The 26,339-nt window shown below is 41.5% G+C and overlaps 2 protein-coding genes across 6 annotated transcripts in view; one reads left to right on the top strand and one right to left on the bottom strand.

Annotated features, from left to right (window-relative positions):
• Positions 1-22,722, bottom strand: part of CNTROB (centrobin, centriole duplication and spindle assembly protein) — a 54,210-nt gene extending 31,488 nt beyond the window's left edge. Inside the window, exons 1-5 of one of the 4 annotated variants that reach the window (XM_056570118.1) lie at positions 22,587-22,722; positions 15,425-15,790; positions 9,477-9,564; positions 7,509-7,566; positions 4,034-4,178 (exon numbers count right to left, since the gene is read on the bottom strand). In XM_056570118.1, the coding sequence (XP_056426093.1) occupies positions 4,034-4,178; positions 7,509-7,566; positions 9,477-9,564; positions 15,425-15,775 (642 nt within the window). In that variant the 5' untranslated portion in view covers positions 15,776-15,790; positions 22,587-22,722. Of the gene's footprint in view, positions 1-4,033; positions 4,179-7,508; positions 7,567-9,476; positions 9,565-15,424; positions 15,791-22,586 lie in introns of those variants that run through there. The other 3 variants (XM_056570120.1, XM_056570119.1, XM_056570121.1) reach the window with 3 other exon arrangements.
• Positions 22,661-26,339, top strand: part of TRAPPC1 (trafficking protein particle complex subunit 1) — a 28,799-nt gene continuing 25,120 nt past the window's right edge. The window contains exons 1-3 of one of the 2 annotated variants that reach the window (XM_056570123.1): positions 22,661-22,966; positions 23,995-24,093; positions 24,260-24,330. In XM_056570123.1, the coding sequence (XP_056426098.1) occupies positions 23,995-24,093; positions 24,260-24,330 (170 nt within the window). In that variant the 5' untranslated portion in view covers positions 22,661-22,966. The remainder of the gene's footprint in view (positions 22,967-23,994; positions 24,094-24,259; positions 24,331-26,339) is intronic. The other variant, XM_056570122.1, reaches the window with a different exon arrangement.

Genomic DNA, 26,339 nt, shown 5'->3' with positions numbered 1-26,339 from the left:
AGAAGCTTCTTCAGGGTCCTGTACAGAACACACAATGTCCTAAAAAAGTAACATGGAGCCGCCCTCAACCTGGTGTCCATAGGAGCAGATAATCCTGGTACAGGTAAAGTGTACAGAACATGTAATACCTCCCTGTACTGTAGGGGGCGCTACCAGACACCAGTCAGTGCATACACTTCAGTAATACAGGTAAAGTGTACAGAACATATAATACCTCCCTGTACTGTAAGGGGCACTTCCAGACACCAGTCAGTGCATACACTTCAGTAATACAGGTAAAGAGTACAGAACATGTAATACCTCCCTGTACTGTAGGGGGCACTTCCAGACACCAGTCAGTGCATACACTTCAGTAATACAGGTAAAGAGTACAGAACATGTAATACCTTCCTGTACTGTAGGGGGCGCTACCAGACACCAGTCAGTGCATACACTTCAGTAATACAGGTAAAGAGTACAGAACATGTAATACCTCCCTGTACTGTAAGGGGCACTTCCAGACACCAGTCAGTGCATACAATTCAGTAATACAGGTAAAGAGTACAGAACATGTAATAGCTTCCTGTACTGTAGGGGGCGCTACCAGACACCAGTCAGTGCATACACTTCAGTAATACAGGTAAAGAGTACAGAACATGTAATACCTCCCTGTACTGTAGGGGGCGCTACCAGACACCAGTCAGTGCATACACTTCAGTAATACAGGTAAAGGGTACAGAACATGTAATACCTCCCTGTACTGTAGGGGGCGCTACCAGACACCAGTCAGTGCATACACTTCAGTAATACAGGTAAAGGGTACAGAACATGTAATACCTCCCTGTACTGTAAGGGGCGCTACCAAACACCAGTCAGTGCATACACTTCAGTAATACAGGTAAAGAGTACAGAACATGTAATACCTCCCTGTACTGTAGGGGGCGCTACCAAACACCAGTCAGTGCATACACTTCAGTAATACAGGTAAAGTGTACAGAACATGTAATACCTCCCTGTACTGTAAGGGGCGCTACCAAACACCAGTCAGTGCATACACTTCAGTAATACAGGTAAAGAGTACAGAACATGTAATACCTTCCTGTACTGTAGGGGGCGCTACCAGACACCAGTCAGTGCATACACTTCAGTAATACAGGTAAAGAGTACAGAACATATAATACCTCCCTGTACTGTAGGGGGCGCTACCAGACACCAGTCAGTGCATACACTTCAGTAATACAGGTAAAGAGTACAGAACATGTAATACCTCCCTGTACTGTAGGGGGCGCTACCAGACACCAGTCAGTGCATACACTTCAGTAATACAGGGGTTTTACCAGTGAATGCCCATTCTGATTGGTCAGTTCTTCCAGTCATTGATATATTTTGCAGATTCCATAGCATTGTATGTTGACTCTGGTTTCAAGTTTACAATGGTCCAGAAAAGACCATTATATGTTGAAACGATTTGTATGTTGAGGCCATTGTAAGTTGAGGGATCACTGTATTACTAATAAATGGGAAGGGGGGGGGAAGGAAGGGATATATATATATATATATATATATATATATATATATATATATATAAAACTAATAAATGGGGGGTGAGAAGTCAAGAGTGAGAGAAAGATATAACTAATAGATGGGGAGTGAGAATGAGAGTGAAGAAGATATTACTAATAAATGGGGAAGGGGGGGGTAAGAAATGGAGATATATATAGATATATATATATATATATAAATATATATATATAAAACTAATAAACGGGGTGAGAAAGAGAGAGTAAAATACATAATTAATAAATGGGGAGGGGGTGAGAAAGATATAACTAATAAATGGGGAGGGGTGAGAGAAAGATATAACTAATAAATGGAGAGGGTGAGAGAAAGATATAACTAATAAATGGAGAGGGTGAGAGAAAGATATAACTAATAAATGGGGGGGTGAGAGAAAGATATAACTAATAAATGGGGGGGTGAGAGAAAGATATATACTAATAAATGGGGAGGGGTGAGAGAAAGATATAACTAATAAATGGGGGGGGGTGAGAGAAAAGATATAACTAATAAATGGGGAGGGTGAGAGAAAGATATAACTAATAAATGGGGAGGGGTGAGAAAGATATAACTAATAAATGGGGGGGGGTGAGAGAAAGATATAACTAATAAATGGGGGGGTGAGAGAAAGATATAACTAATAAATGGGGAGGGGTGAGAGAAAGATATAACTAATAAATGGAGAGGGTGAGAGAAAGATATAACTAATAAATGGGGAGGGGTAAGAGAAAGATATAACTAATAAATGGGGAGGGGTGAGAGAAAGATATAACTAATAAATGGGGAGGGTGAGAGAAAGATATAACTAATAATGGGGAGGGTGAGAGAAAGATATAACTAATAAATGGGGAGGGGTGAGAAAGATATAACTAATAAATGGGGAGGGGTGAGAGAAAGATATAACTAATAAATGGGGGGGTGAGAGAAAGATATAACTAATAAATGGGGAGGGGTGAGAAAGATATAACTAATAAATGGGGGGGGGTGAGAGAAAGATATAACTAATAAATGGGGGGGGTGAGAGAAAGATATAACTAATAAATGGGGAGGGTGAGAGAAAGATATAACTAATAAATGGGGAGGGGGCACCACCTATAAGGACAATCTTGGTGCCGGGGGAAGTCCTGTGTATCTGTTTATAGCTAAGTGTGCAGAGTATGTCCCGCTGGCCGGCGGATTTCTTGCTGTTTATGCCCAATGTGTGACCCTACCCTAAATGTGTCAGCAGGTTAGGTCGTCCTCACCTGCATATAGAGCTTCTCGGGTATTACCATGAGCATTATAGGGGGGGGGGATTTACCATTGTCTGAGTAAATCACGTTCTTTTAACCCCTGACTCAGTATTCATGAGGCCTTGTAAGAAGAGCGGATGACCATATACAGAGGTAAAGGAACGCCTGAATGACCTCAATAACACCAATATTAGAGATAAAGGGTCACCAGGGACTATGTTACAGATACTATCATTCTCATCATAATAACGGCCTTATTAGGGTCTACAGATAGATAGATAGATAGATAGATAGATAGATAGAAATGAGATAGATATGAGATAGATAGATATGAGATAGATAGATAGATATGAGATAGATAGATAGATAGATAGATAGATATGAGATAGACAGATATGAGATAGATAGATATGAGATAGATATGATATATATAGATAGATAGATAGATAGATATGAGAGAGAGAGATAGATATGAGATAGATAGATATGATAGATAGATAGATATGAGATAGATATGAAATAGATAGATAGATAGATAGATATGAGAGAGATAGATAGATAGATATGAGATAGATAGATATGAGATAGATAGATAGATAGATAGATATGAGATAGATATGAAATAGATAGATAGATAGATATGAGAGAGATAGATAGATATGAGATAGATAGATAGATAGATATGAGATAGATAGATATGATATAGATAGATAGATATGATATAGATAGATATGAGATAGATAGATATGAGATAGATAGATAGATATGAGATAGATAGATAGATATGAAATATATAGATAGATAGATATGAGATAGATATATATGAGATAGATAGATAGATAGATATGAGATAGATGGATAGATAGATAGAAGATAGATATGATATAGATAGATATGAGATAGATAGATAGATATGAGATAGATAGATAGATATGAAATATATAGATAGATATGAAATAGATAGATAGGAGATAGATAGATAGATATGAGATAGATAGATATAAGATAGATAGATAGATATGAGATAGATAGATATGAGATAGATAGATATGAGATAGATAGATATGAGATAGATAGATAGATAAGAGATAGATAGATATGAGATAGATAGATATAAGATAGATAGATAGATATGAGATAGATAGATATGATATGAGATAGATAGATAAGAGATAGATAGATAGATAATTATTGAGAAACTAACAAAGACACACAGTAGACAGCGCTCGCCTACACACAGTCAGAGATGTCTGGACAGGACTTACCTTGCGTCGCGCCGTTTCCTTCTCCAGAGATTCTCTGAGCTGTAGGTCGGGCAGAGGCGCATTATACAGGGTGGAATATCGGGGGAAGAGCCCCTCCAAACCAGCCAGAGACATGGGCAGGGAGAGGTCCTGGCCAAGATGGGCACTAAGAGATGAAGCAGAGAAAACTAGGATTAGTCATAGAGGTAAACTAGATGCTTAATGAAGACAAAAGTCCCTGATAGGCCTAACAAATAGCCCCCCCCCCCCCCCCCCCCCGGATCAATGGGAATAGATTATATAGATTATTGTCTACTCTCTAGACTTGGTGGTCTCAATGGAGGAGAGGATGCCCCCTCTGGACATCTAGGGAATTGCATGTTTCCTCAGGACTGTTTATAGGATTATTACAGAAAGGAGGCAGAAATACATCTTGAAGCCAATGGAAATCCAACACCCCCTCAGGAAGCCAGGGCGGGATCAGATCTAATACAATCCCCAGAGATTAGGTAAGAAGGTTCTACAATAGTTAACGCTTCAATATCACTAACAGTCAGAGGAGGACAGATGGCCATAGGGAAAGCTTATTCCAAGAAAACCCCTTAAAGGGGTACTCCGCCCCTAGACATCTTATCATTTATCCAAAGGATAGGGGATAAGATGTCTGATCGCGGGGGTCCCGCCGTACATTGTCCTTGAAGAGAGCCAAGTTATAGTTATAGTCCTGAATTTACTTACCTGTTTGGCTACATTACAGATTTTGGTTAAAGGGGTACTCCGCACCCCTAGACATCTTATTCCCTATCCAAAGGATAGGGGATAAGATGTCAGATCGCCGGGGTTCCGCTGCAGCACCCACCTGTACGGCTTCCACCTCACACCGGCAACGCTGGAGGCTTTGGATCCCGACCACAATGGCGGACGAGCGTGACGGACCTCCCTTAGACTTGCATTGAGGGGGCCGGGCGTGACGTCACACGGGGTGGAGTCGTGACGTCACGCTCGTCCGTCATTGTGGTCGGGATCTGAAGCCTCCAGCGTTGCCAGTGTGAGGTGGAAGCCGTACAGGTGGGTGCTGCAGCGGAACCCCGGCGATCTGACATCTTATTCCCTATCCTTTGGATAGGGAATAAGATGTCTAGGGGTGCGGAGTACCCCTTTAATCTTTTTCCTGTTGAGATATATTACTGGGGATAGTACAGTGGTCCCTCAACATACGATGGTAATCCCTTCCAAATGAACCATCGTTTGTTGAAACCATCGTATGTTGAGGGATCCGTGCAATGTAAAGTATAGGACAGTGGTCTACAACCTGCGGACCTCCAGATGTTGCAAAACTACAACACCCAGCATGCCCGGACAGCCTTTGGCTGTCCGGGCATGCTGGGTGTTGTAGTTTTGCAACATCTGGAGGTCAGCAGGTTGAAGACCACTGTTAGAGGAAGTTGTACTCACCTGTCCCTGCCGCTCCGGACCGTCACCGCTGCCCTGGATGTCGCCTTCCATCGCTGTCGCCGCGTCCCCGAGGTGTCCCCGACGCTCCGGCAAGGCCTCTTCTTCCCCGGCATCGGCGCTTTCCGTCGCCGCCATCACGTTGCTACGCACGCCGCTCCTATTGGTTGACGGGACGGCGTGCGCAGCGACGTGATGATGACGATGGAGAGCGCCGACGATGCAGGGGATCCCGAAGAGGATGCACCAGAGCCCCGAGGACAGGTAAGTGATCGTCAGCGGACCACACGGGGCACCGTAAACGGCTATCCGGCGGCAGCTGAAGCAGTCTGCGCTGCCGGATAGCCGTTTATGCGATGGCCCCGACATACTAAAGCATCGTATGTTGATGCTGCCTCTGAGAGGCCATCGCATGTTGAAATGATCGTATGTCGGGACCATCGTAGGTCGAGGGGTCACTGTAGATTATATTTGGGAATTGTAGCATATCCAGATTGGATCGATAGCTTTCTGTCGGCTTGAAATTGACAGGAGGCGGCAGCGATACCTTTAAGTTGGGTGGGGTAAGAGGGATTTTTTTTATAAATATTTTCGGTCTAGTGTAGACAAATAGGGGGAGATTTAGCAAAACCTGTGCAAAGGAAAAGTTGCTGAGTTGCCCATAGCAACCAATCAGATCGCTTCTTCCGATTTGCACAGGCCTTGTTAAAAATGAAAGAAGTGATCTGATTGGTTGCTATGGGCAACTGGGCAACTTTTCCTCTGGACAGGTCTTGATAAATCTCCCCCATAGTGATGTATAACTTTTTGTCTCCCTCAGCAGACATCACATGACTTTGCATTTCTTCTTTTTGACCTTTTCCCTTATATTTTGAATTTCTTACACAGTTTTCTAATGCTTCCTGGAGACCCCCCCCCCCCCCCAAAAAAAAAAAAAAAAGAGTAGTACAAAGAGGCCATCTCTTAAAGGGGTACTCCCACCCTAGACATCTTATCCCCTATCCAAAGGATAAGGGATAAGATGTCTGATCACGGGGGTCCTGCCGCTGGGGACCCCCGCATTATTGCATGCGGCACCCACCTGTTTTTTCACCGGAATCGCTGGAGGGTCTGAGTCGCGACTACGGGAACGGAAGTCTGTGAAGTCAGGACTCCGCCCCCGTGTGACGTCACTCCCGTCCCCTCAATGCAAGTCTATGGGAGGGGGCGTGACACCCCTAGACATCTTATCATTTATCCAAAAGATAGGGGGTAAGATGTCTAATCACGGGGGTCCCGCCGCTGATCTCCCTGCTCCACCCGACATTCGTTTAGAGCATCGGGTGCAGTGCTGGAGGCTTGTGATGTAGTGGCCACGCCTCCTCAATGCAAGTCTATGGGAGGGGGCGTGACGGACGTCACGCCCCCTCCCATAGACTTGCATTGAGGGGACGGGAGTGACGTCACGGACTTCTGTTCCCGTAGTCGCGACTCAGACCCTCCAGCGGTTCCGGTGAAAAAAAAAGGTGGGTGCCACATGCAATCAATGCGGGGGTCCCCAGCGGCGGGACCCCCGGAATCAGACATCTTATCCCCTATCCTTTGGATAGGGGATAAGATGTCTAGGGTGGGAGTACCCCTTTAAATAGCACAATGGTGGTCACCTAGATGAGAACTAATTAGGGGGAAATTTATCAAAACCCGTCCAGAGGAAAAGTTGCCCATAGCAACCAATCAGATCACTTCTTTCATTTTGCAGAGGCCTTGTTAAAAATGAATGAAGCGATCTGATTGGTTGCTATGGGCAACTCAGCAACTTTTCCTCTGGACAGGTTTTGATAAATCTCCCCCATAGTGATTTTATAATCCTACCACCCGCCCGTGTCGGTTCGTGACATCCTTCCCCAGAGGAGCAGGGTTTTTCACCTAGCGCATTCATATACACAGTACCAGTCTGCCTTATAGAAAGGGGAGGTGGGAGTAAGTCCGCTTCCTCTCCATATGGAGTAAACAATGTGCCCAGTTGACTCCATACTACATTACGGCTTTCTCATGGTATCCGTACCTGAGCAGGGTGCTTGTGGTGTCGCTCTCTTGCTCCAGTCTTTTTTCGGAGGCCTCCCCTGCAGGAAGAAAGGTATTGAAAAAGCTTTATTCATCGTTCAGTCGTCATTACAAGTCAATACAATAAATTACGATCACACAAAGCATACGGTACAATATACAGCACAGGTTCCCTAAGCTATACATCGTACCACATGCTATGCTAACATTCCGCTCCATCACTCGAGATCGAAGGAACAAAGTGGAAAAACAACAACATATTACAGTCTGTGATTGGGGAGGGGCGTGGGATCAATGGGGGTAGAAGGGAGGGGTGATCACAGGGCCAAACTACTGGGCAAACGTATAGGGAGGTAGGGGAAGCAGAGGGGCGTTAATCCTCTTCTTCATCGACGTGCAGACAGTCCAAGATGGTGACCTCCCAACCTACGATGGCCCCGACATACGATCAACATACGATGGCCTCTCAGGACAGTGGTCTACAACCTGCGGACCTCCAGATGTTGCAAAACTATAACACCCAGCATGCCCGGACAGCCAACGGCTGTCCGGGCATGCTGGGAGTTGTAGTTTTGCAACATCTGGAGGTCCGCAGGTTGAAGACCACTGGTATTGTAGGTTATACTCACGTGTCTCCACCGCTCTGGACCGTCACCGCTGCCCTGGATGTCGCCCTCCATCGCTGTCGCAGCGTCCCTGGGGTGTCCCCGACGCTCCTGCAAGGCCTCTGCTTCCCCGGCATCCTCGCTCTCCGTCGCCGCCATCACGTCATTATGCACGCCGCTCCTATTGGGTGACGGGACGGCGTGCACAGAGACGTTACCCTCCATCGCTGTCACCGCGTCCCCGGGGTGTCCAATAGGAGCGGCGTGGGTAGCGACGTGATGGCGGCGATGTAGAGTGCGGATGCCGGGGAAGCAGAGGCCTTGCAGGAGCGTTGGGGACACCTCGGAGACGCAGCAACAGCGATGGAGGGCGACATCCAGGGCAGCGGTTACGGTCCGGAGCGGCGGGGACACGTGAGTTCAACCTCCGATACCAGTGGTCTTCAACCTGCGGACCTCCAGATGTTGCAAAACTACAACTCCTAGCATGCCCGGACAACCAACGGCTGTCCGGGCATGCTGGGTGTTGTAGTTTTGCAACATCTGGAGGTCCGCAGGTTGTAGACCACTGTCCTATACTTTACATTGCACGGATCCCTCAACATACAATGGTTTCTACAAACGATGGTCCATTTGGAACGGATTACCATCCGTTCCAAATGTATCCGTATGTTGAGGGATTCATGCAATGTAAAGTATAGGAAGCTGTACTCACCTGTCCTCGCCGCTCCCGATGGTGACTCCGGGCCTCCGCTGGGCTCTCCTGGTCTTCTCCAGTCCTCCGCTGTCTTCTCCGGTCCTCTGCCTTACTGGGCCTGCGTAGCGACGTCATTACGCCGCTGCGTACGCCATTCCTATTGGATGACGTGCGCAGCAGCGTATTGACGTCACTGGAGAGGGCCGAGAAGACACCGAGGACCAGCGCTGGATCCGGAGGGCACCCGGGAGCATCGTGCAGGGGTAAGTGATACTCACCGCACCACATGGGGAACATTAAGCTGCTATCCGGCAGCAGCTTAAGCATTTGGCGCTGCCGGATAGCACTTAATGCGATGGCCCCGACATAAAAAAAGCATTGTATGTCGATTTGATCATATGTCGGGGCCATCGTAGGTTGGGGGGGTCACTGTAGTCTCTAAGCCGGTAGTGGACAAGCCTGCGGCAGTCCTGGACGGACATGTCCTCCCTGTTGTAGATGAGGCGGTTCCTGGCCAGCCATATAGCTTCGTTAAATCAGTTCATAAAGCGCCAGGCCTCCTGGATAGCCTCCACGTCGTGAACCCCACAGGAAGAAAGCAACAGCTGGGATGAAGCTACCTACCCCTCTCTATGGTCCCCTCCAGGCTGGTGCACATCCCACTTACCATGCGAGGTCACTGTGCTGCTTAGGGTGAGCATGTTCTTCAGGTGACTCCGCAGCGACTCCATCTGGTAGATGTATGGAGAGGTCTCCTGTAGAGCATCACATGTATAGTCAGACAATGTAACCGAGCAATTCACCATGCATGTGTCCTGTTATACATAAAAGAGAAGTCCCCCCCCCCCCCCCGAAGATCCCCTTGCTGAGTTCAACAAATGGTGCTCAATAGTAAACATATTGATCGATTTGTTCCTGCTCTGGACAGTTCCTGACATGGACAGAGGTGTCAGCAGAGAGCACTGTGGTCAGACAGAAAGGAAATTCAAAAAGAAAAGAACTTCTTCTGTAGTATACAGCTGCTAATAAGTACTGGAAGGATTAAGATTTTTTTTTTTTTTTTTTTTTTATAGAAGTCATTTACAAATCTGTAGAATTTTCTGACACCAGTTTATTTAAAATAAATAGTTTTCCCCCGGAGTAACCCTTTAAGTGAACTAACATGACACATGAATTGATAGAAAAAAGTATCGAATGGAACTCACCATCTCGGCTAAATTGTATAACTTTATTCGGACAGACTAAAAAAATCTGAATACTTCCAGTACTTATTAGCAGCTGTAATTTTACAAATCTGTTTAACTTTCTGGCACCAGTTGATTTAAAAAAATAAAAATGTTTTCCACCGGAGTACCCCTTTAAAGTTTACAGCTGGGTGAATAGGGTTGCCACTTGGCCGGTATTTTACTGGCACGGACGGTATTTTGGCCACCCTGCCGGTATTTTTATTTTACAAATACCGGAAATGCAATGGTTGGTATTTATTCGACCAATCCTCCAACTCCCGGAATGTTGCACCATATACTATACCAGCGTTTCCCAACCAGAGCGGCTCCAGCTGTTGCAAAACTACAACTCCCAGTATGCCCGGACAGCCGTAGGCTGTCCAGGCATGCTGGGAGTTGTTGTTTTGCAACAGCTGGAGGCACCCTTGTTTGGGAAACACGGACCTATACTATATACTACTATATAGTCCAACATGCTGGGAGTTGCAGTTTTGCAACAGCTGGAGGCACCCTTGTTTGGGAAACACGGACCTATACTATATAGTCCAACATGCTGGGAGTTGTAGTTTTCATTTGGGGCAGCTGCTGAGCCACAGGCTGTATCAGGACATGCTGGGAGTTGTAGTTAGTAACTAACTGCAACTCCCGACATTCATTTTAAAAAAAGCGATCAAAAAGTCACATCAAAAATGGTCCTGTTACAGTTATTTTTTTAATGCAATTCGGGAGTTGCAGTTACTAACTACAACTCCCAGCAATGCCCTGGTACAGCCGGTGGCTCAGTAGCTGCCGTAAACAAAAACTACAACTCCCAGCATGTTGGACTATATAGTAGTATATACCGTATATACTCGGGTATAAGCCGAGTTTTTCAGCACGATTTTTCGTGCTGAAAACACCCCCCTCGGCTTATACTCGAGTGAACTCCCCCACCCGCAGTGGTCTTCAACCTGCGGACCTCCAGAGGTTTCAAAACTACAACTCCCAGCAAGCCCGGGCAGCCATCGGCTGTCCGGGCTTGCTGGGAGTTGTAGTTTTGAAACCTCCGGAGGTCCGCAGGTTGAAGACCACTGCGGCCTTCAACATCATCCAGCCCCCTCTCACCCCCTTTAGTTCTGAGTACTCACCTCCGCTCGGCGCTGGTCCGGTCCTGCAGGACTGTCCGGTGAGGAGGTGGTCCGGTGGGATAGTGGTTCCGGGCTGCTATCTTCACCGGGGAGGCCTCTTCTAAGCGCTTCGGGCCCGGCCTCAGAATAGTCACGTTGCCGTGACAACGACGCAGAGGTGCGTCATTTGCGTCATTGTCAAGGCAACGCATCTATTCCGGGCCGGAAGCGCGGAGAAGAGGCGCCCCCGGTGAAGATAGCAGCCCGGACCACCTCCTCACCGGACCACCTCCTCACCGGACAGCCCTGCAGGACCGGACCAGCGCCGAGCGGAGGTGAGTACTCAGAACTAAAGGGGGTGAGAGGGGGGCTGGATGATGTTGAAGGCCGCAGTGGTCTTCAACCTGCGGACCTCCGGAGGTTTCAAAACTACAACTCCCAGCAAGCCCGGACAGCCGATGGCTGCCCGGGCTTGCTGGGAGTTGTAGTTTTGAAACCTCTGGAGGTCCGCAGGTTGAAGACCACTGAGGGCGAATGATGAGAAGAGGATGATGAAGGGGGGGTGTGGGGATGATGAAGGGGGGTGGGGATGATTACAAGGGGATGATGAAGGGGGGATGTGTGGGATGATAAGGGGATGATGAAGGGGGGATGTGCGGGATGATAAGGGGATGATGAAGGGGGGATGTGTGGGATGATAAGGGGATGATGAAGGGGGGATGTGCGGGATGATAAGGGGATGATGAAGGGGGGATGTGTGGGATGATAAGGGGATGATGAAGGGGGGATGTGCGGGATGATAAGGGGATGATGAAGGGGGGATGTGTGGGATGATGACAAGGGGATGATGAAGGGGGATGTGTGGGATGATAAGGGGATGATGAAGGGGGGATGTGTGGGATGATGACAAGGGGATGATGATGAGGATGTTAATGACGGGTCTGGATGATGACAGGGGGGATGAGGTATTTCCCACCCTAGGCTTATACTCGAGTCAATAACTTTTCCTGGGATTTTGGGTTGAAATTAGGGGTCTCGGCTTATACTCGGGTCGGCTTATACTCGAGTATATACGGTAGTTTATAGTAAATGAGCCCTCCTCATACAGGCCCGTATAAGGAGAAATAAAAAAAGTTATAGGGGACAGAATAGGACCAAACTTACCCCGCATATGTGTATCCTGTGATGTCATGAATATATAATTATGCAAATTAGCATGGACGGTATATTTTTTTGCAAGAAAGGTGGCAACCCTACGGGTGAAGTGCACAGCAGCGCGCTTCACTCCCCTGACTCATTCTCTATAGATTATAATGGAGGGAGAGAGTCAGGTATGAGAGAGGGGTGAGCTCGCACTTTACAGGGTTAAAACTCGTAATCTCAGGAGTGAAACCCAAGGTGATCTAAACTTTTGACATGTGTGGGATCGGTGGGGGACATAGAGTTTGGACCCCCACAAATTATTGATGGAATATTGTAGTTTTTGGCACCTTTTTATGACATGGGAATACCCACTGTATAGAATTACTCCTTGTTATCAGTAAATGGACACAAGACAACCGCTCCCCCCCCCCAAGGACCATGTGTGGGGCCCGATGGAGCTGTACTGTATACTATATCCCGTCGGGTCATGTGATTCCTTTATTACGGCTTCAGAAGACAGGACAATAGAATTAACAATACCTGGCCGGTGTGTTGGTAGAGGCAGATTCAAGCAAAGAAGAGCAGTGCCATCTAGAGGCACCAGGTGGTACATGCTACACAATGCAGACCCATATGTCATATAAAAGCAAAACAAAAACACTACTTAGATATTACACTTAGTCTATTACGCACCAGGACAGGCAGACCCTTCCCTAACCTGTAAAGGACACAGGGCGTACAGGTACTTCCTGATGTCCCGGTACTTAAGGACAAAGGACGTACATGTCCATCCTGGTCCTGTTAATGGGGTTTAAACCATTCTCACCAGTGGAGAACGGGTTAAACCCCGTGGGTTCCGGTTGCTACGGGCAGCCAGGACCTATGGCTAATGCCGGGCACCGCAGATCGGGTCGATGCCCGGCATTAACCCTTTAGACGCCGCAATCAAAGTTGATCGCCGTGTCTAAAATGAAAGTGAAACTGTCCCGGCAGCTCAGTGGAGCTGATCGGGACTATAGTGACATAATCGCGATGTCCCCATCAGCTTACTGGACGACGAGAGGGTACTCACCTGCCTCTCTGTCGTCTGTTCGGCGATCTGCTTCAAGCATGTGCAGCAGGCTAGAGAAGTAGAGCGTCGGTAACACTGATCAATGCTATGGTATGGCATAGCATTGATCAGTATATGCAATCAAAAGAATGTATGTTGTAGGCCCGTTGGGGCTAAAAAAAAAAAAAAGTTAAATAAAGTGAATTAACCCCTTCCCTATTAAAAGTTGAAATCCCCCCCTCCCTTTTTCCATTTTTTAAATAAAATAATGTAATAAAAAAAAATTATCATATGTGGTACCGCCGCGTGCGTAAATGTCCGAACTATTAAAATATTAAGGTTAGCTAAACCACACGGTCGATGGCGTACACGAAAAAAAAGTCCAAAATTTTGCATTTTTGGTCACTTCATATACCATAAAAATATTACCGTATTTTTCGCCGTATAAGACGCACTTTTTCTTCCCCAAAACTGGGGGGAAAAAGTCGGTGCGTCTTATATGGCGAATACACCCCTATTGCGGCGGTCCCTGCGGCCATCAACGGCCGGGACCCGCGGCTAATACAGGACATCACCGATCGCGGTGATGCCCTGTATTAACCCTTCAGACGCGGCGATCAAAGCTGACCGCCGCGTCTGAAGGGAAAGTGACACTAACCCGGCTATTCAGCGATTTCACCGCGGCGGTCCCGAACAGCCCGACTGAATAGCCGGGTTAGTGCTTACAGGACACTGGGAGGGACCTTACCTGCCTCCTCGGTGTCTTCTCCGTTCAGGGATCCCCTGTATGGCCGGCGCTCTCCTTCCTCGTCATCATGTCGTCGCGTACGTGCGTCGGCGTGTGTAACGACGTGATGGCGGCGACGGAGAGCGAGGATACCCGGCCGGCAGCAGAGACGTTCCAGAGCGACGGGGACACGGCAACAGCGATGGAGCGACATCCAGGGCAGCTGTGACCGGTCCGGAGCAGCGGGGACACGTGAGTATTACCTCCTGCGCAGTGGTCTTCAATCTGCGGACCTCCAGATGTTGCAAAACTGCAACTCCCAGCATGCCCGGACAGCCAACGGCTGTCCGGGCATGCTGGGAGTTGTATTTTTGCAACATCTGGAGGTCCGCAGGTTGAAGACCACTATTGGGTTCAAACTCTTTTTTTTTTTAGATTTTGCCCCTAAAAATTGGGTGCGTCTTATACGCCGGTGCGTCCTATAGGACGAAAAATACGGTAATGCATAGCGATCAAAAAGTCCCATCAAAACAAATATGGTACCGATAAAAACTACAGATCACGGCGCAAAAAACGAGCCCTCATTTATAACCATATGCGGGTTAAAGGGGTCAGAAGATCAAAATTTTAAACATTCTAATTTTGGTGCATGTAGTTAGGATTTTTTTTAAAGTAATAAAATAAAATAAAACCTACATATATTGGGTATCCTTGTAACCGTACAGACCTACAGAATAAAGATATGGTGTCCTTTTTACCAAAAATTGCACTGCATAGAAATGGAAGCCCCCAAAATAAAAAAAAATGGCGTTTATGGCTGTTATGATTCACAGGAAGTTCTTTTCTTTTTTAATTTATTTTCTGTCTGACCACAGTGCTCTGTGCTGACACCTCTGTCCATTTTAGGAACTGTCCAGAGCAGGAGAGGTTTGTTATTGTTGTGATTTGCTCCCACTCTGGACAGTTCCTAAAATGGACAGAGGAGTCAGCAGAGAGCACTGTGGTCAGACAGAAAGGAAATTAAAAAAGAAAAGAACTTCCTGTGGATCATAACAGCAGCTGATCAGTACTGGAAGGATTAAGATTTTTTTTTTTATAGTAATTTACAAAGTATTAAAGTAATTTACAAATCTGTTTAACTTTCTGCATCAGTTGATTTAAAAAAAAAAAAATGTTATCCAGTGGAGTACCCCTTTAATACCTGTAAGTCATTGAAAACATGGCTCTGACTAATACACCGGCCCCATACCATGCTCCTCTATAAAGATAAGCGGCCACAGAAGTTTGGATGCTGTTCTCCGTCCATGTTAGTATGGTGAAGGCAATAATGCAGGATATTTGGGGGTGGTCTTCTTATCTTACCTTCTTCCCAGATGCCTCCGCACCCTCCTGGAGCCTCCTTGACAATTCATGGGCCAGGTCCTCCACCTCGGAGGTCATGGTAGAACCCGGGGCTGAGCCTCTATGGATCTGCTCGGTGGTTTCTTCTTCTTCATCCACTTCTTGGCTGCGTCTCAATGAGGCGTAGAGCTGAGCGGTCACCTCGGAGGAGACGGCGCGTCTGAGAGACGTAGAGGGTGAAGTAAGGAGAAGTGGAGGAGAGGACAGATCGGTGAGGGAGTGTTGGGGAGATGGAGGAGAGGACAGGGGGAAAGGTTCTATACCGCTGAGGAGGGAAGCGTCCTGGAGAGAGAAGGCGTGAGGGAGAGCCATGAAAAGAGGGAGGAGCTGGAGGAGAGAGGAGGAAGGACACCCATTACTCATAATACATAATAAACAGCACCACACCTGTCCTCAGGTCGGATGCGGTATTGCGGTTTAGTTCTATAGAAGTGTTTGGAGCTGAATTGCTATACCAAAGTTTTTCTAATACTGGAGCATCCACAACTGAGCAACAGACTGAGCAACGTGAGGGCGACGTGAGGGCGCGGGCCAAGAGATGAGGGGTCGCCATGGTGTAGCCATGTAAAAGAGACTATACATGTAGATGTGCGACACCAAGATCTTCAACCCCATAAACTGGAGACTGAAGAGCTGACAGGCTAAGGGCATGTTCACACTGTCCAATCTCCGCTGGCAGAGATTATGTCAGGCGGCCGCCACCGAAAATACTTCGGCAGTAGGACCGCGAGGCACGGCGCAGTCACCATTGATGGCTATGCAGTACTTGCGGAATTCCGCGCAAAGAATGAACATGTTCCAGCAGTGTGATGTAATAATCTATAATACTCCAGAGGTGTGATGTAATAATCTATAATACTCCAGAGGTGTGATGTAATAATCTATATAACACTCCAGCAGTGGGATGTAATAATCTATATAACACTCCAGCAGTGAGATGTAATAATCTATATAACACTCCAGCAGTGAGATGTAATAATCTATATAACACTCCAGCAGTGAGATGTAATAATCTATATAACACTCCAGCAGTGAGATGTAATAATCTATATAACACTCCAGAGGTGTGATGTAATAATCTATAATACTCCAGTGGTATGATGTAATAATCTATATAATACTCCAGAGGTGTGATGTAATAATCTATATAACACTCCAGAGGTGTGATGTAATAATCTATATAACACTCCAGAGGTGTGATGTAATAATATATATAACACTCCAGAGGTGTGATGTAATAATCTATAATACTCCAGTGGTGTGATGTAATAATCTATATAACACTCCAGCAGTGTGATGTAATAATATATATAACACTCCAGAGGTGTGATGTAATAATCTATATAACACTCCAGCAGTGGGATGTAACAATCTATATAACACTCCAGAGGTGTGATGTAATAATCTATATAACACTCCAGCAGTGGGATGTAACAATCTATATAACACTCCAGAGGTGTGATGTAATAATCTATATAACACTCCAGCAGTGGGATGTAATAATATATATAATACTCCAGAGGTGTGATGTAATAATCTATATAACACTCCAGCAGTGTGATGTAATAATCTATAATACTCCAGAGGTGTGATGTAATAATCTATATAACACTCCAGCAGTGGGATGTAATAATATATATAATACTCCAGAGGTGTGATGTAATAATCTATATAACACTCCAGCAGTGTGATGTAATAATCTATAATACTCCAGAGGTGTGATGTAATAATCTATATAACACTCCAGCAGTGGGATGTAATAATCTATATAACACTCCAGCAGTGGGATGTAATAATCTATATAACACTCCAGAGGTGTGATGTAATAATATATATAATACTCCAGAGGTGTGATGTAATAATCTATATAACACTCCAGCAGTGAGATGTAATAATCTATATAACACTCCAGCAGTGAGATGTAATAATCTATATAACACTCCAGAGGTGTGATGTAATAATATATATAATACTCCAGAGGTGTGATGTAATAATCTATATAACACTCCAGCAGTGGGATGTAATAATCTATATAACACTCCAGAGGTGTGATGTAATAATATATATAATACTCCAGAGGTGTGATGTAATAATCTATATAACACTCCAGCAGTGAGATGTAATAATCTATATAACACTCCAGCAGTGAGATGTAATAATCTATAATACTCCAGAGGTGTGATGTAATAATCTATATAACACTCCAGAGGTGTGATGTAATAATCTATATAACACTCCAGCAGTGGGATGTAATAATCTATATAACACTCCAGAGGTGTGATGTAATAATATATATAATACTCCAGAGGTGTGATGTAATAATCTATATAACACTCCAGCAGTGGGATGTAATAATCTATATAACACTCCAGCAGTGAGATGTAATAATCTATATAACACTCCAGAGGTGTGATGTAATAATATATATAATACTCCAGAGGTGTGATGTAATAATCTATATAACACTCCAGCAGTGGGATGTAATAATCTATATAACACTCCAGAGGTGTGATGTAATAATCTATATAACACTCCAGCAGTGTGATGTAATAATCTATAATACTCCAGAGGTGTGATGTAATAATCTATATAACACTCCAGAGGTGTGATGTAATAATCTATATAACACTCCAGAGGTGTGATGTAATAATCTATAATACTCCAGTGGTGTGATGTAATAATCTATATAACACTCCAGAGGTGTGATGTAATAATATATATAATACTCCAGAGGTGTGATGTAATAATCTATATAACACTCCAGCAGTGGGATGTAATAATCTATATAACACTCCAGCAGTGGGATGTAACAATCTATATAACACTCCAGCAGTGGGATGTAATAATCTATATAACACTCCAGAGGTGTGATGTAATAATCTATATAACACTCCAGCAGTGAGATGTAATAATCTATATAACACTCCAGCAGTGGGATGTAATAATCTATATAACACTCCAGAGGTGTGATGTAATAATCTATATAACACTCCAGCAGTGTGATGTAATAATCTATAATACTCCAGAGGTGTGATGTAATAATCTATATAACACTCCAGAGGTGTGATGTAATAATATATATAATACTCCAGAGGTGTGATGTAATAATCTATATAACACTCCAGAGGTGTGATGTAATAATCTATAATACTCCAGTGGTGTGATGTAATAATCTATATAACACTCCAGAGGTGTGATGTAATAATCTATAATACTCCAGCAGTGAGATGTAATAATCTATATAACACTCCAGAGGTGTGATGTAATAATATATATAATACTCCAGTGGTGTGATGTAATAATCTATATAACACTCCAGCAGTGGGATGTAATAATATATATAATACTCCAGAGGTGTGATGTAATAATCTATATAACACTCCAGCAGTGGGATGTAATAATCTATATAACACTCCAGCAGTGGGATGTAACAATCTATATAACACTCCAGCAGTGGGATGTAATAATCTATATAACACTCCAGCAGTGGGATGTAATAATCTATATAACACTCCAGCAGTGGGATGTAATAATCTATATAACACTCCAGAGGTGTGATGTAATAATCTATATAACACTTCAGCAGTGGGATGTAATCATCTATATAATACTCCAGCAGTGGGATGTAATCATCTATAATACACCTGGAGTATGATATAATAATCTATATAATAATATAATACACCGGGAGTATAATATAATAATAATAATCTATATAATAAAATAATAATATATAATATACCAGCAGTGATATCATAATATAATACACCGGGAGTATGATATAATAATCTATATAATATAATACACCGGGAGTATGATATAATAATGTATATAATAATATAATACACCGGGAGTATGATATAATAATGTGTATAGTAATATAATACAGTATGATATAATAATGTGTATAGTAATATAATACAGTATGATATAATAATATATAGTAATATAATACAGTATAATATAGTAATATATAGTAATATAATACAGTATACGGTAATATAGTAATATATAGTAATATAATACAGTATGATATAGTAATATATATAGTAATATAATACAGTATAATATAGTAATATATATAGTAATATAATACCGTATGATATAATAATATATATATAGTAATATAATACAGTATGATATAATAATATATATATAGTAATATAATACAGTATAATATAGTAATATCTATAGTAATACAATACAGTATGATATAGTAATATATATAGTAATATAATACAGTATAATATAGTAATATATACAGTGATATAATACAGTATGATATAATATATATATAGTAATATAATACAGTATGATATAATAATATATATAGTAATATAATACAGTATGATATAATAATATATATAGTAATATAATACAGTATAATATAGTAATATCTATAGTAATACAATACAGTATGATATAGTAATATATATAGTAATATAATACAGTATGATATAATAATATATATAGTAATATAATACAGTAATATATATATATATATAGTAATATAATACAGTATGATATAATAATATATAGTAATATAATACAGTATAATATAGTAATATATAGTAATATAATACAGTATAATATAGTAATATCTATAGTAATACAATACAGTATGATATAGTAATATATATACCGTAGTAATATAATACAGTATGATATAATAATATATATAGTAATATAATACAGTAATATATATATATATATATATAGTAATATAATACAGTATGATATAATAATATATAGTAATATAATACAGTATAATATAGTAATATATATAGTAATATAATACAGTATAATATAGTAATATATAGTAATATAATACAGTATAATATAGTAATATATATAGTAATACAATACAGTATGATATAGTAATATATATAGTAATATAATACAGTAATATATATATATATATATATATATATATATATAGTAATATAATACAGTATGATATAATAATATATAGTAATATAATACAGTATAATATAGTAATATATAGTAATATAATACAGTATAATATAGTAATATAATACAGTATAATATAGTAATATATAGTAATATAATACAGTATAATATAGTAATATATAGTAATATAATACAGTATAATATAGTAATATATAGTAATACAATACAGTATGATATAGTAATATATATAGTAATACAATACAGTATAATATAGTAATATATATAGTAATATAATACAGTATAATATAGTAATATATAGTAATATAATACAGTATGATATAATAATATATAGTAATATAATACAGTATAATATAGTAATATATAGTAATATAATACAGTATGATATAATAATATATAGTAATATAATACAGTATAATATAGTAATATATAGTAATATAATACAGTATAATATAGTAATATATAGCAATATAATACAGTATGATATAATAATATATAGTAATATAATACAGTATGATATAATAATATATATATAGTAATATAATACAGTATGATATAGTAATATATAGTAATATAATACAGTATGATATAATAATATAATATATATATATATATATATATATATATATATATAGTAATATAATACAGTATGATATAGTAATATATAGTAATATAATACAGTATGATATAGTAATATATATAGTAATATAATACAGTATGATATAGTAATATATATAGTAATATAATACAGTATGATATAATAATATATAGTAATATAATACAGTATAATATAGTAATATATAGTAATATAATACAGTATGATATAGTAATATATATAGTAATATAATACAGTATGATATAATAATATAATATATATATATATATATATATATATATATATATATAGTAATACAATACAGTATGATATAGTAATATATATAGTAATACAATACAGTATGATATAATAATATATAGTAATATAATACAGTATAATATAGTAATATATAGTAATATAATACAGTATGATATAGTAATATATATAGTAATATAATACAGTATAATATAGTAATATATAGTAATATAATACAGTATAATATAGAAATATATAGTAATATAATACAGTATAATATAGTAATATATAGTAATATAATACAGTATGATATAGTAATATATATAGTAATATAATACAGTATAATATAGTAATATATAGTAATATAATACAGTATAATATAGTAATATATATAGTAATATAATACAGTATAATATAGTAATATATAGTAATATAATACAGTATAATATAGAAATATATAGTAATATAATACAGTATAATATAGTAATATATAGTAATATAATACAGTATAATATAGTAATATATAGTAATATAATACAGTATGATATAGTAATATATATAGTAATATAATACAGTATAATATAGTAATATATAGTAATATAATACAGTTTAATATAGTAATATATAGTAATATAATACAGTATAATATAGTAATATATAGTAATATAATACAGTATGATATAGTAATATATAGTAATATAATACAGTATAATATAGTAATATATAGTAATATAATACAGTATGATATAATAATATATAGTAATATAATACAGTATGATATAATAATATATAGTAATATAATACAGTATAATATAGTAATATATATAGTAATATAATACAGTATAATATAGTAATATATAGTAATATAATACAGTATGATATAGTAATATATAGTAATATAATACAGTATGATATAGTAATATATATAGTAATATAATACAGTATGATATAATAATATATATAGTAATATAATACAGTATGATATAATAATATATAGTAATATAATACAGTATGATATAATAATATATATAGTAATATAATACAGTATGATATAATAATATATATAGTAATATAATACAGTATGATATAATAATATATATAGTAATATAATACAGTATGATATAATAATATATAGTAATATAATACAGTATGATATAATAATATATATAGTAATATAATACAGTATGATATAATAATATATAGTAATATAATACAGTATAATATAGTAATATATATAGTAATATAATACAGTATAATATAGTAATATATAGTAATATAATACAGTATGATATAGTAATATATAGTAATATAATACAGTATGATATAGTAATATATGACACTCACATCACTGTCCCGGCTGTCGCTCTCTGTCTTCTGTCTTTGAACCCCGCTCCCAGGGCCGCCGTGTGACGTCACTCCCCTGCGCCGCCCCAACTAACCGATTCACCATGGCAACCGTCGCTCAGCTGGATGCCACGCCCGCCATCTTTGAACTTCCCGTATACACAGTCTCTTCCGCTGATCCTCTCGGCCCCGCCCTCACCTACACATCGTCCCGTACGATACCGGAGAGACTCCCTCCTCCCAACGGGCGATATGGAAACAACCGTCGTGACGCAATCGCGCAAGCGGACAAGGCGGGGCGTGTAGACGCATGCGCGGAGCTGCCTTGGTGAGGCGTGGCTTATATCCCGGAAGTAGGTCTGCTGACTGGGCTGGAGAGGGTGAGTGCGTCCAAATTGATGGTTGTGATGGGCTTTACTGTCATGTGACACCCCCCCCCCCCTTGACAGGCTGGGAGTTGTAGTCCTCATTTAGGTGTATTTGAGAATATATTTCTATGTATATTTTGGTCTGGATGTTTACTTACTATTACATCTGAGGTCTCCTGCGCCATTTCTTTCCTTGAGTAAATAATACAATAATAAATAATCGGGAGTAAATAATACACCACATAATCTACCTGCATCTGTGTCTTCTCCGCTTTTTCCAGTGACGTCATATGACCCCTCCACCATACTTTATATTGCTGTTACACGTCCCGCAGCTGTTGCAAAACTACAACTCCCATCATGCCCTGACAGTCAAAGGCTGTCAGGGCATGATGGGAGTTGTAGTTTTGCAACAGCTGCAAAGCCACAGGTTAAGGAGCACCAGACCGTTGGACGCCCCCCGGGATCAGACAGGTTGGACGCCCCCCCGGGATCAGACAGGTTGGATGCCCCCCCGGGATCAGACAGGTCGGAAGCAAACCCCGCACCCCCTCCCCCCAGGGATCAGACAGGTCGGAGCCCCCCCCCCCCCCTCCCCGGGATCAGACAGGTTGGACGCCCCCACCCACCCCGGGATCAGACAGGTCGGATGCCCCCCCGGATCGGTGGGACGCCCACCCCCTCCCCCCAGGGATCAGACAGGTCGGACGTCCCTGGCGATCAGACAGGTGAGATGACCACCCCCCAGGATCAGACAGGTCGGACGTGTCCCCCCCCCCCCCCCCCCGGGATCAGACAGGTTGGACGCCTAACAATCAGACAGGTCACACTTCCCTGTTCGGCTGTCCAGGCATGCAGAGAGTTGTAGTTTTGAAACAGCTGGAGGCACTCTGGTTGGGAAACACTGGTGATACTTATGCAGTAGGATTAGGGATGTAAGATGAATTATCAAATCCTCCTTCAGAGTATAAGAAGCCTTTATGTTTATGAGAAGACACTTTATTGCACTATTTAGCCTTCTGTTCTCTTTCCGTCCCCAGATGACGATCCACAATCTCTACATATTTGACCGCAATGGGATCTGTCTACACTACAGCGAGTGGAACCGCAGGAAACAGGCCGGGATCTCTAAAGATGAGGTGAAGCCGGACCAGGAGATCAATAAAAGATAAACACAGCGCCCACCTACACCATTGCTTCCCTGGGTGTCTTTACAACAGCTGGAGGCACCCTGGTTTGGAAACACTGATGTGCCCGCTCTTCTTTAATATCTTCTATTCCTTCCTTTCTTTTCTCCTTGACCAGGAATACAAGCTGATGTACGGGATGCTCTTCTCCATCCGATCCTTTGTCAGTAAGATGAGCCCTGTGGATATGTATCCTTAAAGTGTCCCGGACAAGAAAATAATGCTCATATACGTTACTCACTAGGTCATACAGATTCTTTACATGTCTTTTTTATGTGTCTATTAGAGATGAGCGAAGTTACAGTGATTCCATTCGTCACGAACTTCTCGGCTCGGCAGTTGATGACTTTATCCTGCATAAATTAGTTCAGCTCTCAGGTACTCCTGGGCTGGAGACTCTTTCCTAGGACTGTGTCCATCTTTTCCAGCCACCGGAGCCCCTGACAGCTGAACTGATTTATGCAGGATAAAGGCATCAACTGCCGAGCCGAGAAGTTCGTGACGAATCGAATCACTGTGTAACTTTGCTCATCTCTAGTGTCTATCTTCTGGATTTGCCTCACAAATCCCATACCCTCAGCATGCTGCGATTTTGAAAACCTGCCCATGAGCCTAAAAACACCACTAAAGGGTGAAAAATACTGCAAAGTAATGGGTCTGGTGTTTCATATTGCCATCTCCACCTGACATCTGACGGCAGCATTTTTGGCAGTGAGCATGGGTCTTTTCTTTGGGGGGAGTTTTTTTTATTTTATTTATTGTCAGTCAGAGGCCATATGCCCAGCAGAGATGAGGGAATTGAGTGTTAGGGCCCCATGTGAAATGAGGCCACCTCCATGTGGTGGTTGGCGGGACACGTTTTGATCAAAAGTGCACTAAGAGCCTCCATTTTTTGACCAAGAGTGCTGCTGCAACCTTCTTTTTTTGTATACTCCATATTTTCCACAGCAGCGCGCACCCGTGTATTAGGCTGCATTCACACTGCGTTTTTACATTATGGGTGTCAGATCCGGATGAGGGAGGGGCAAACCAGGCTCTCCCGTACCCCAGCCGGACCAGCGCTGAACTCCATTTACTTTAATGAGTGACTCTGGTCGGCTCATTTTTGACCCGTATGCGGTTTCCTGGCCGGACCTAAAACCGTAGTTTACTACGGTTTTAGGTCCGGTCACAAAACTGGATATGGGTCAAAAATGAGCCGACCAGAGTCACTCATTAAAGTAAATGGAGTTCAGCGCTGGTCCGGCTGGGGTACGGGAGAGCCTGGTTTGCCCCTCCCTCATCCGGATCTGACACCCATAATGTAAAAACGCAGTGTGAATGCAGCCTTAGGTAGTTTTGCTGGCTATTTTTTTGTTTTTCTTTAGATTTTTATTTTTGTTTTTGCTGGATAATAGATGTTTAAAATATATATAACATTCTTCTTCTTTTTTTTTTTTTTTTTTATAAAGCTTATGGAAGAAATACTATAAGTTCCTTCTTTACAAGAGCGGACAGATATAACCCTCCTATTATGGAAAAGCTTCTCTCGGACTGGGCTCCTATCTAGTATATTGGAGATTACAGGAGAACTCTGGGGGATGACAACTTATCCCCTCGGGTGGGATAAGTGCTCTCTGGGGGATCTGCTGCTGGGACCCATTGCCTGCACTGCACCCTGGCTCTCCCCAGAGATGGAACGTGTCGACCCCCTGCAGGAATCACTGGCCAATGCCCCCACCCCCCCTCCATGTATCTCCAGGGTGGAGCCAGAGATAAAGCATTCGGGTATCTCCAGTTCTACCATAGAGGTGCAGCATGGAGGGGGAGGGGGGGGCGTTGGCCAGTGATTCCTGTGGGGGTCGACACGTTCCATCTCTGGGGAGAGCCAGGGTGCAGTGCAGGCGATGGGTCCCAGCAGCAGATCCCCCAGAGAGCACTAATCCCACCCGAGGGGATAAGTTGTCATCCCCCAGAGTTCTCCTGTAATGTCCAATATACTAGATAGGAGCCCAGTCCGAGAGAAGCTTTTCCATAATAGGAGGGTTATATCTGTCCGCTCTTGTAAAGAAGGAACTTATAGTATTTCTTCCATAAGCTTTATTTAAAAAAAAAAAAAATAATAATAATAAATGTATGTATATTTTTAAACATCTATCTATTATCCAAGAAGTTAAGAAGTTTATTTTTATCTGACTGAAGCGGAGATCAGTTGTCAT

Source organism: Hyla sarda, chromosome 4, assembly GCF_029499605.1.
Source record: "Hyla sarda isolate aHylSar1 chromosome 4, aHylSar1.hap1, whole genome shotgun sequence".
Lineage (NCBI taxonomy): Eukaryota > Metazoa > Chordata > Amphibia > Anura > Hylidae > Hyla > Hyla sarda.
The sequence above is the reverse complement of the archived record's forward strand: the minus strand, read 5'-3'. Positions and strand labels throughout refer to the sequence as shown.